The sequence below is a fragment of the Carex rostrata genome, chromosome 2 (assembly GCF_964058835.1).
Source record: "Carex rostrata chromosome 2, lpCarRost1.2, whole genome shotgun sequence".
Lineage (NCBI taxonomy): Eukaryota > Viridiplantae > Streptophyta > Magnoliopsida > Poales > Cyperaceae > Carex > Carex rostrata.
Genome location: NC_135919.1, coordinates 13,523,532 through 13,535,588, shown reverse-complemented (window position 1 = coordinate 13,535,588; position 12,057 = coordinate 13,523,532). Strand labels below are relative to the sequence as shown.

Here is a 12,057-nt window from a genome sequence, read left to right as displayed (position 1 = left end):
AATCACTCGACTTTATCATTTGTCCCAATCAAGTCACTCTATATTTTTGCGTTCAAAATGCTAACGGAATATGATCATTCCGTTAGTATTTTGGATGGAATATGCTCATTTCATAAGTATTTTGGACGGAATGAGTATATTCTGTTAATATTTTGAACGGAATAGGAATATTTTGTTAAAATTTTGGACAGAAAAGTATAGAGTGACTTGATTGAGACAAATGAAAAAATTAATTAATTAGAAAGGAACAAATCAAACTTGAATAACCAATTCGTAATAAATGACAAAGATTAGTGCCCTCCAACAAAATTTACCCAAAAAAATTACATGGACTGTATTTACTTTCTGCATCAAGAATTGCGCGCTATTCTGGAATTATGTTCAACTAAATATTACTTGTCCTATTTTCAGGCCGAAAACATAAAATTTATTGAGGCCCAATTGGTAGCCACCACCACCATTCCGATGCATAGCTTTTGCACCGACTACTAAAATGTTGGTCCATATTGAATGAAATTAAAAAATAAATTAATATAACAAAAGCAGAGGAACATGCACCAATGTTGTGTCAGTCTCAATGGATAGCAAACTTTGGCGAGATAATTGTTTCTAAATCTGAACAAAAGAATTGCAAAAGTAGAACAAATTACTCCCAAGGGCTACAAGTAATTGTACCAAAAATAGAGTGAGTCTATGGTACTATGCATATCACGGGTTGTTACCGTGCTACGGCTCTATATTCGAGTTTTCAAATTCTAACGGTCGATCCGAACCGTTCATCTTGTTCTCCATATTAATATGTGTTTGGAGACCAAATTTTACATTTTTTGAAAAAAATTTACTATTTTTTTAGATATTTAGAAAATCACTTGATCTGAAAATTCTGGACCATCCAAAAACAGTGATTTTCAATAAATCTAAAAAAATAGTAAAAAATTTTCAAAAAATGTAAAATTTGGTCTCCAAACACATATTAATATGGAGAACAAGATGAACGGTTCGGATCGACCGTTAGGATTTGAAAACTCGAATATAGAACCGTAGCACGGTGCCAAATCGTAATATGCATAGTACCATAGACTCACTCCCAAAAATATCCTAACAATAAATCTTCAAATGTTATACTTGGACCTTGCATAGAATCATGGCATCTCCTGTTCATGCAAACATTAAAGTAATTAAAGTATTTTCGGACTAGACCACATGAGGATAAAAAAAAAAAATGGTTCTTCTAAATCAAAGATATCTAAAAAAAAACGAGGATTCAAATGCCTCCATTTTTTGTATCTCCACCATGTTTCTATTTTTAAAAACTTTAATAACTCAAAATTTAAAACTTAAAAGTCAAAATAAAACTGTGATTTATATTATTTTTTCTATGCGCTCATAAAAAATTATCACATTTCAATTTTGTTTTTATGTGAATCAATAAGTTGAAAAATCAACGTCTAAAAATTATCTACATTAGTACGTTTTTTATAAGCTCTTGACAACCAAAACAAAATTGAAATGCCATAATTTTTTATACGTGCATAGATAAAATGATGTAGATCGTATCCAACGGTTTTATTTTAATTTCTAAGTTTTAAATTTTAAGTTATTAAATTTTTAAAATTAGAGTCATGATAGAGACACAAAAAATGGAGGCATTTGAACCCTCCTCTTTTTAGATATCTTTGATTTAGAATAACCATTTTTTTTTATCCTCGTGTACTCTAGTCTGAAAAGACTTTAAATACTTTAATGTTTGCATGAACAGGAGATGCAGGGCCTGTTCGGTGGAGTACTGTTCATGTGAGAAAAAAAATCACGTGAACATTAAAAATCAGTTCAAAAATTTTGCCAATTCAATCTCATTCCTATTCCATCGGTAACGCAGAACAGGCCCGCAATGATTCTATACAAGGTGCAAGTATAAAATTTGAAGATTTATTGTTAGGATATTTTTGGTACAATTACTTGTAGCCCATACATTGTTTAATTTAATTTTATCTGAACTGAACAAATATCATATCAAAAAGTGTTATTGATTATCTTCTCTACATAAGAATTCTAACTAATTAAAAAAAAAAGTGCTGTAACTAATTGAACAAATGTTATCTTAAATTGCTAAAAGAAGATTCAGTTAAATAAAACAAAAAAAACAACTACATTAATAAGATCAAGATTTGGACAGGCAGTTGTTGCCTTAACAGAAAGGAGAAAAATAATGAAACAATTATAGTAGGATATGAAATACTAACCAACAAAAGGAAATTAAACTTGATTACTAATTTTCTTTTCACCATCTAGCAAAGCACCAGTCTCTTCATTCTGTTGTTGCGCCTTCTTTTGCGTCTCCTTCGCTCTAAGCGCCTGTAACTTGATATGGTTGTAATATGCAACTCCGAGAAATGCAATTCCATATCCGAACAAGTTCAATGGCGTGATCATATCCCTTATCACCGACCAAGAGAAGGCGATGAGCAACCAATCCTTCACCACTCCCGCTACGTTCATTGTCAATGCCGATGTCTTTCCCACGAGCAAAAACACAGCGAGATTTAATGCAAATGCACAGAATGAATTGGTTCCAAAAATCACAAAATCAGGCTGGAAGTTTCCAGCTGAGCGAAGCCTCGGTAACTCGACAATCCCCCATGGCACTAGAAGGAAGGCTAAACAGCAAGGTGCCACATAGTAAAGGGATGTTATGGGGTTAAGAGAGATTCCCTTAGAGGTTAAGAGGATTTGGATTAGCACTAACCGAGTGGCCTCGAAGACAACCGCCGCCAACTGGAGACTGACACCTGTGACGTTAAATCTTGCCTCACCATAAGCCGCAATTGCAACACCAAAGGAGATCGAAAGCATGTTCAATATGATCGAGGACTTAAATGTCTCTTTCTTGAACATAATCCCAATCGAGTATACGGTAACAGGCATTAAAGCTTTGAGCATTTGAATAAACGAGACGGACAAGTACATGTATGCTGAATTGGAGAACCAGAGGGAAAGCGAGTACAAGGCACCAATTGGGAGCACTGATGAGACGTACAAATCACCAGTCATGGAGGAAGGAAGCTCGACGAAGCGAAAAATGTGAATGGCTACAAAGGCAAGGAAGGAACAGAAGCCCATGTGGATGATGGTCAAGGAGATCGGGAACGGCCAATTGTACATTTTCGGGTCGAGAATATATTTGTTGTAGACGATGACGGAGAAGGAGAGGAAGATCCATATTGCGACGTAGAAATATGAGAGGAGCACTTTTCGGATGACACTGTCACTAACCCCTGCATTGCTTTCTTTCATCATCACAACCTTTTTTTTGTTAAGGATGTATCAATCAAATCACTGTTTATCTCTCTATGCAAGTTAATGCCGATTTGAAAGATGAAAATGTTGATATTGGCAAAGAGATGAGTTGGGTACTATGTAAATTTGGTTTTGAATTTTAGTGGTGGATCTGTTCTAGCTTCTCTATTCGCAGGGCAGGGAACATGAGAGAGATCCTAAAATTAGTGACTAAAATTACGATTGCCTCTTCTTGATTTAGTATTGACAGTGAAGATATCCTAAAACTCACCATTAAATAATTTTATTTTGGGTGTTAAAATTTGGTACTTTTAATTTCAAATCAACCCAGTTTAAAGAAATTCAAAAGTTTTGTGCTTCTAATTATGATGACTTCTCTTAGGCATGTTAGCAATCCAGATTTAAGCCCACTATTATTTTTTATTGCGTGGCCCATAACTTGACAGAATACCAATATTTCTGCACATGTTTCTATTTTCTTTTGTAAGGCCCCCATTTCCATTTCATTATTTTGATAATTTCATATATTCATGTGCCAGATTGACAGCTTAAAGCCCATTAATATTTTTTTTTAATAGTTGACAGTGGCTGTCAAACTTAAAGCCCATTAATTATTGGACCAATTTGGACCAATTTTAAGCTATAGCGCTCAACAATTCGTGCACTTCAGCTGTTTTGACTTATTTTTTACTGGTATCAGTTGACTGGTACAATGTGGCCTTCAACAGTACCTTGCAGGTGGGTTTCACGGTAACTGCAGTTGGTATACAAGAAAAATGCATTAGAAAGGGTTCACTACAAAATAATATATACTGGAGGGTTGATCATATTTAATTACGAACAGAGTATATCTTCTAATTGGTCCAACAGGTTCCTTATTCACTGAATTACTGCACCACTAATTTCATTGGAGCCATTAAAAACTGAAAATAGATCCGGCGTTTAGCAGCAAACCCTCCGTATAGCTTTACTAATTGCTACTTAAGATGTCGATTCATCCATATTGAAGGAAAAGTAAATTCTGATTTTGTGTCAACCTTTCTTTACTGGAAATATTTTCATCCTCATATTAACTGGATCACTTTACCCTAATATTTATGTACTGGTAGTTGAATGAAATAATGTCTGTCTGTGATAGAAAGATAATTGTTAAACCAGTATACCACATGGATAGAAACAGTGCTTCTGTAGTACCTGCACACTAGTGTACCATGAATTAATCCATATGGACCATATGTTAGCAAGTGACAAATTTCCAAGTACAACCAATAATTTCTCAATCAATGAATTTGCGTCATAAATCAAATCGGAATGAAGGTACCCCATCCTAAGATAATGATATCTTAACAAATTTCAATGTGCAAATATAGAATGCCCAAATACTACCAAACCTCTTTAATTCTATTAAATAACTCATTCAATTTATTTCATCTACTAATATCTGTACCTGTTTATTATGTTGACATCTGTAAAATAAGTTGGATGTATTTGAACATGAACAATCGATCAATGCTGGTGTAATATGACTAAAATTGCACAACACGTTGTTTCTTTATCTGTTGATCTCTAAGTATTATGCTTAATTTCATCAAAAGCAATTGACATCATATCAGTTATCAAACGCATTTAAACTATATTTGGGACCGAAAAGAAAATGCACTAAGACTTCTGATTGTAAAGAAATAATAACGCCATCAAAGGGTGGAACCACCAACTAATTAAAAAGACCTTACAATTACAGGTACCTAATTGATGGTATATGCATACCTCCAAAACTTGCAAAAGAAAAAAGAAACAGAAACAATAATAGATTTCTATAAACTTGTTTTACAAAATAAAAATCTACTAAAGCAATACATTTAAGTACCTGAACAGGTGTGCTAAAACAAATAAATCAAAAAACTGAAAAGGAAGTTTTTCTTTTCAAAACTTGCAAATGTAACAAACTGAGGCGGCATTAGTAGATATTTATTTTGTAAAATACATCCAATCATCACTTGCAAATGTAACAGATTTTCTTCTGAACCTTATACAAAGGTAGGTTTTCAAGTAGCGTGACTACATATAAACCTCCGAAATTTTTATTAATATCCAAAAAAATAAATGAATTTCAAATCCTACCCAGTTTTTTGCAGGATTTCGAAAAATGACTAAACCGGTCAAAATCTGGCTGGTTTTCAACCTTCTTTCCGGTAAGAAAATTACCGGTCCGAACACATTTGAAACTGGTCAAATTTTAACCGGCTCCACCCTAATCGGTTAAATTTTGCCCGGCTAACCCCTCGAACTGGTTAAAATTTGACCAGTTTCAAATGTTTGCTATTTATCTCCACAAATGAAATCAGTAGAAAAGGGCATCAAGAACATAATTAAAATTATTTATAGAATTCTTATATTTGTGAAGAAAACATACTATTTTTATATAACGCTACATTAATCTACCCAACTGATCCTTCTACTACATCAATGACGACATTATATAATAAAGAACTTGAGACGAAAGGTGCATTAAACATATAATTAAGGTCATAGTTCGATTATTTAATGGGATGGTTCATATGTTTAAAATGTTCTTTTAACCAGATATTTGCTCAAAAATTATTTTGCTGCTGACCAGAAATTTGCTCCAAAAATTTTGTATTATAGTTTATAGCATTTTAATTACATTTTGGCTCAGCACCTTATCATTATTAATTGTGCTTGATTGTACCTCCATTATATCACCAGTCAATACAACCAATCAACAAATCCAAAGGAAAGATAATGTAGACATAACAATGCTCCGGTAAAATTTTAGCAATTTGATGTTTGTTTGATTGAAGAAATAGTTCGCTGTGATTGTTGAGTATGGTTGGTTTAATGAAATTGTTCAAGCATGCTAACCTTAAAAAAAAAAAAAATTCTAAGCATGTTGGTAGATAGGTTTAATGCCAATACATCTGTTGCCAAGTTTCTAGCATCAACTGCCCAATTTTCCACCTTCAATTTTTGTACAGGTGCTAGATTGATAGGTTTCAGACGACCAACTCTGAGCTGATTCGAATATCCACAATGCGAAAACTTGTTTGTAACTATAAATTTGTAGAAAAAATTATGATTGCTCAAAGAATTTTCGTTTAATTCTTTCAATTAGCTGGGCGAACAATCTAACAAACCATCAATTTGTTCTGTTGAGGGAATTGACAGCCAGTTGCACAAGTTATTGAAAAGACAATTCTTTCAGTATGAACTTGAATATGAGATGTCCAGAGTGACATTTGAAAATATAGGTATCAGTCATGAGGTTTTCATTTTCATCCAACCACAATCTTTATATAAAGACCCAAGATTTAGACATTTATCATTGGATTGCTGCTTGTCTGTTGTTTTGCTTCCTAGTGCTTTTATTTTGATTAGTATCAATCAGTTCAAGAGCCAGTTGGCACTTGGCCGTCCAGCAGAAACTTCTGTAGGTTAAATTTTCCGATATTTGCAGTTGGTTAAGAAGACTCATGCAGTAGAAGAGTTTTAAATACAATTTTATAATTTGCAGAGAGTAACATCTTATTTTAGTTTTCTACCAACTGGTAGCCTCTACCAAGCTTTCAAAAAAAAAAAAAACTGTTTAATTGCAGAATATTAAATCTTCCAACTGTATCTGGCGTACATATATTCCATGAAAATTAGTTTGGTGTATTGTGCTAAGCATCTCATTGAGCTAATTACATTTAATTAAATTTAGTGGTTATTCACTAAGAAAATTTCAGTACAATTGGACTATGATAACAATTTAAGACGCTGATTCAGTAGCAAATTTTGCCTGATTAGGAATGGATTGGCAAGCTGTGATATTTTTTCTTTTCTTTTTAACCTTTCTTTTTACTGGAAACCTTCTTTACCTCATATTTTTATAGCTCTTTTAAGTCATTAAATAGTTGAAAATAATAACTGCAGCTATCAACTGCAAATATATATCTATTAGTAGTTGAATGAAATAATAACCATCAGTAGAGTAAAGGAAATATAATGGTAGAACCAGTTTACCACATGGATGGATAGAACAGTTGCGTGGTACATGTACACATTAACGTCCCTATCTGGGCAAGGGGAACGGAACATATACTTAGTAAAGCCAATAAGTGCCTACGGGCTGTGACAAAAAACAAAAAAAAAAAAAGTAAAGCCAATAATACCTTCATCAATGAACTTCAGGCTACATCACATGGAAGTGATGGAAGGTGTACCCCATTTGAAGAAAAAATAAGTCTTAACAAATTTCTCATGTACCGATATAGACTACCCAGCCTCTCTATAACAATCGAAAGCTCCTTTATGTATTTTAGGAAATAATCACCTGTTGCTTTATGTATTTTAGGAAATAATCAAATAGCTATAGGCACACAAATTTGATCAATGCAGGCGTCATCCTCTCACTACATAGTGTCCTTGTGACGTATCTGGATAATTGGAAATACTTACTGAAAATGCATAACGGTCTCCTTTCACCTAATTACTTGAGAAAGAGCAAATATAAGAGCAGAACTAGGATGTTAACTGCCATGTTTTTAAACTCACAAAGTTGAGCTTAGCTTCAAAATTTATCATATATGTTTCAAACAAAAAATCTAAACCACTAAAATCGATCTACTTCACAAATGATATATTTGCATAAAAATTTTATAATTTTCAAATTAATTATGTATAAAATCAATTGATAAAAAATGATAAAAAAATACATTAAAATTAACTTATAAATCTTATTTTTTTACTGTTTGATTTTATCACTCAAGAGAGGCAGATCAGTCAAACTATTTGAATTCATCCTTTCTACTCCCGTAAATTACACATAATTTTGAAACCCCCCCACCCAAATAAAATTATCCACCATAACAAATCTACAAGCAACTTCTCAGCATTTAACAAACACTACTAATTAAAGGTGATATTCTCACACAAGTACCATTCTTTCTTTTTGATGCAATTGACCACATTAATCAATCCCATTTTGGACCTGAAAGCGACGTGCCAAATGATTTCTAATTATAAACGATTAATAACGGGCCAGTCGTCAAATGATGTACTTAATTGACAGGTGCTTAATTGACACCAACTAAATATACCTTGCCCGTTTAAAGTACTTAATTGACACCACCTGAACACCTCTAAAACCAACATTAATGACCAAATCCAAAATCTATAACACCAAGAAAACAGAAACATGCGTAAATAACTATGAACTCATTATACATAAGGAACAGTAATCAACCAAGAAATTTTGGTATCCTGACAGGTGCTTAAACAAATAAATTGAAGAAGAAAAAAAGGGGGAGGCCGAAATGCAGTAATACTGTTTTCATCATATAGCAGCACAATGAAAAATTGAAAACAAAATAATACTCATTAAGGTGCTTAAAAGTAGACTACAAGTAACAAAGAATCCTAAAATTATAACCATATAGCAACAGATCTCCAACAACTTTCATCCCTGTTCGAACCAATGTGAAGAAGATTGAAGATGCCCATATCACTATCTTTCAAGTATGCAAATTGCGAGTATTCCCTGCTAAACAAAAACCAGAAATCAATTTAAGACTTTGCAAAATAAATTATAATCAGAAAATAAAAGAATTTTTGCATAATTTTTTTTTAAATAAGACCTATGTTCCAAAAGGGCAATTCTTCATCATTCTTTTAAAATTTCAAGTATACAAAATATATTTTGATTTATCTTAGACAACTCAGCTTGAAAGGTAAAGTTTGCAGAAAGATGCATATACATAATGGAATTCTTACTTTTAATTAACTCTACTGATCTAATTTTAATAATTTTCAACTCAACCGAACTGCATTTTAATCGATTACATAAATTCCAACATTACATTACAAAGTTACCAAGAAAACTACAGCACACATAAAGGACTTCATAATTCAAGGGTTCATATATTCTAATTTTGTTCGGAATCAGGTCTTAGCTGAAGATATGATAAAAGAGAAAGCATTTAACAATGCAGTTAGCATTTCAGCTAAATTTTAATCTTAGATCAATTCTAGTTGATTTTAACTCAATGACATCCATTCCCTGCCCATGCAATAGACAACCCCAAAAGAAAGGTACATGCGACAAATGACTAGATCTGTTGATCCATTCCAATAGATTGGTGGATAAAACACAATGTAAATCAAATTTCCAAATTGTGCCATAGTTTAGACCTATAAAATCAATGAAAATACCCATCAAATTCATGAAATGAGGTCATGTCCACTAACAGATCAACAGTCACTCAAGACCTACATTAACAGATCACATTCCCCAAACCCCAATTTTAATGAGATTTGCCAAACCAACTACTAAATCACATAAAAAAAAATCAAATTTTAACAGTTTGAAGACAAAGAAGCTAACCAATCAGGACAGATCAAGCCTGGGAGTCTGACTTCCTATCACCATCCCTCTCTTGCAAAAGGGAGCCCGCCTCCTCATCCGCCTGCTGTGCCTTCTTCTGAGCCTCCTTTGCCTTGAGTGCTTGAAGCTTGATATGGTTGTAATAGGCCACTCCGAGAAATGCAATCCCATATCCAAACAGGTTGATAGGGGTGACAGTATCTCTAATCACCGACCACGAAAAGGCAATCAAGAGCCAGTCCTTCACCACACCGGCTACATTCATTGTCAGAGCCGATGTCTTCCCGACCAGCAAAAACACGGCCAGGTTCAGTGCAAATGCACAGAGTGAATTAGTGCCAAAAATCAACACATTAGGCTGGAAGCTTGCTGCCGCACGGAGCCTAGGAAGCTCGACAAATGACCACGGCACAAGCAGGAACGCAAAGCAGCACGGCGCGATGTAATAGAGAGAGGTGATGGGGTTGAGAGAGATGCCCTTAGAGGTAAGGAGGATCTGAATGAGCACAAGCCGGGTGGCCTCGAAGGCAACAGCGGCGAGCTGAAGAGTGACACCCCAGCTGTCAAAACGAGCCTCCCCATAAGCTGCAATGGCAACCCCAAAGGAGATGGAAAGCATGTTGAGCATGGAGGCGGTCTTGAAGGCCTCCTTCTTGAAGAGGATGCCTATGGAGTACACTGCAACAGGCATGAGGGCCTTGAGCATCTGGATGAAGGAGACGGAGAGGTAGATGTAAGCGGAGTTAGAGAACCAAAGGGAGAGGGAGTAAAGAGCACCGATTGGGAGGACGGAGGAGGCATAGAGCTCGCGGGTCATGGCCGGAGAGGAGGGGGGCTCCACCAGGCGAAACACGCGGATTATGAAGAAGGCGAGGGTGGAGCAGAAGCCCATGTGGATCATGGTGAGTGAGATCGGAAACGGCCAGTTGTACATCTTCGGGTCAAGGATGTACTTGTTGTAGACGATCACGGAGAAGGAAAGAAAGATCCAGATCGCCACATAGGTGTAGGATAGAAGGATCTTACGCAGCACGCCATCCGACATCGCAACGCCGTTGTCTTTCCCCATTGGATTAGAAGGAACTCTTTCTGTGAAAGATTCCTTGAGGAGCCTGAGGAAGAGGGGAGGACAGGAGATCTGAGAGGAAAGAGAGGAAAGGGGTCGTAAGGTGTGGATCTGATTTGGGGAGAGGTGGGAAGACTGGGGTTTGGGCGTTTGGCGAGGGGGAGACGAGCGGAGTGGAAGAGCTTTTTGTTTTTATTTGGGTAGAGGAGTTACCTCAGTAAAGACGGCGTAATGGTAGACATGAATCAAAAATGCGAGGTTAATTTTTTATTTTAAAGATTTTCTGTGTCAAGAACAAAACGTTTGTAGTGACTACTGACAAGTGACAAGTTAGGTGGATCATTGTCAGTATGATACCACACGATCTTTATGATCCTACTTCGATGTATTGAACATGGAAGCAATCTTTCTCATGCGAAATTGCGGACACGGTCCGATCATCTTGTCGCTTCGTAAACCGAGATCAGAATTAATGAGCAAATCCATATGTAATATTCAAGTCGAAAGAATTTTATCTAGTAAAATACAGTGATAACGGAGATTGGAACATAATTAAATAGTGATAACTATAAAGAAAGGTGATACGGAAAGTCCGAGAGGGAGGGGAATAAGGTGGTATATTCTGTACGGCTCTGTACCGGATCTAGGTGAAGATTGGGACTAGAAGACTTCCGATACCGACCGACAAAACTGGTTCGGTCCGTTTTGGTCGGATTGCTTGGGTGGTGACTGTTGAGGTGATGCGACGCGTGTTGTCTGAATCGTTCAAAGTTCAAACAATCTACTGCCAATTAATGGAATAGACTAATGAGGAGAGATGTAGACATGAAACATGATTACAGGGAGATTATTGACTTATTTTGTTTTACCGAGTCTCCTGAACCGGGCGGGTTGTTGAACCGGTGAACTCTCTCGCCTTAGAAAAAGTCTACAGAATATATATTTATTCCGCGTCCTTTCGTGTACGATGTTCCTGCACCGATTTATACATCTCAACCGTTCAGACATATTAAAATCTTTTGCAAGTTTGTACTCTCATTTTGTGATGAACGGTTGAGAATTGTCCAAGTTACCCGAGTTGCTAATAGGGACTTCAAAACAATATTTAGCATCCATTTTTTTTTAAATGTTGATCTCTCTGACTATTGCAAATTCATATTACAAATATACATAATTTAATTATTGTTTCAAAAAAAATTTCTAATAAAGTACATACAACATCTCCATCCACCGAATATGACTTCGAGTTCATTTCTTTTGCGTGCTCGTTCTTGTAATCAACTTTTTTTAAATGTGAGGTGTTTGGACACGC

At 35.3% G+C, this 12,057-nt stretch overlaps 1 protein-coding gene and 1 pseudogene across 2 annotated transcripts; both read right to left on the bottom strand.

Annotated features, from left to right (window-relative positions):
- Positions 1-2,043: 2,043 nt before the first annotated feature.
- Positions 2,044-3,463, bottom strand: LOC144550336 (putative sugar phosphate/phosphate translocator At5g25400 pseudogene; annotated as a pseudogene).
- Positions 3,464-8,484: 5,021 nt separating this feature from the next.
- LOC144576175 (putative sugar phosphate/phosphate translocator At2g25520) lies at positions 8,485-10,975 on the bottom strand. 2 transcript variants are annotated; one of them, XM_078326467.1, is made up of 2 exons: positions 9,680-10,975; positions 8,485-8,839 (listed from the first exon to the last, which is right to left on the bottom strand). In XM_078326467.1, the coding sequence occupies exon 1, from the start codon at positions 10,746-10,748 to the stop codon at positions 9,693-9,695; it is 1,056 nt and encodes a 351-aa protein (XP_078182593.1). In that variant the 5' UTR covers positions 10,749-10,975; the 3' UTR covers positions 8,485-8,839; positions 9,680-9,692. The 2 variants fall into 2 exon arrangements, with proteins under 2 accessions (XP_078182593.1, XP_078182590.1); XM_078326464.1 differs by having other exon boundaries at positions 8,485-8,836; positions 9,680-10,961.
- Positions 10,976-12,057: the final 1,082 nt, after the last annotated feature.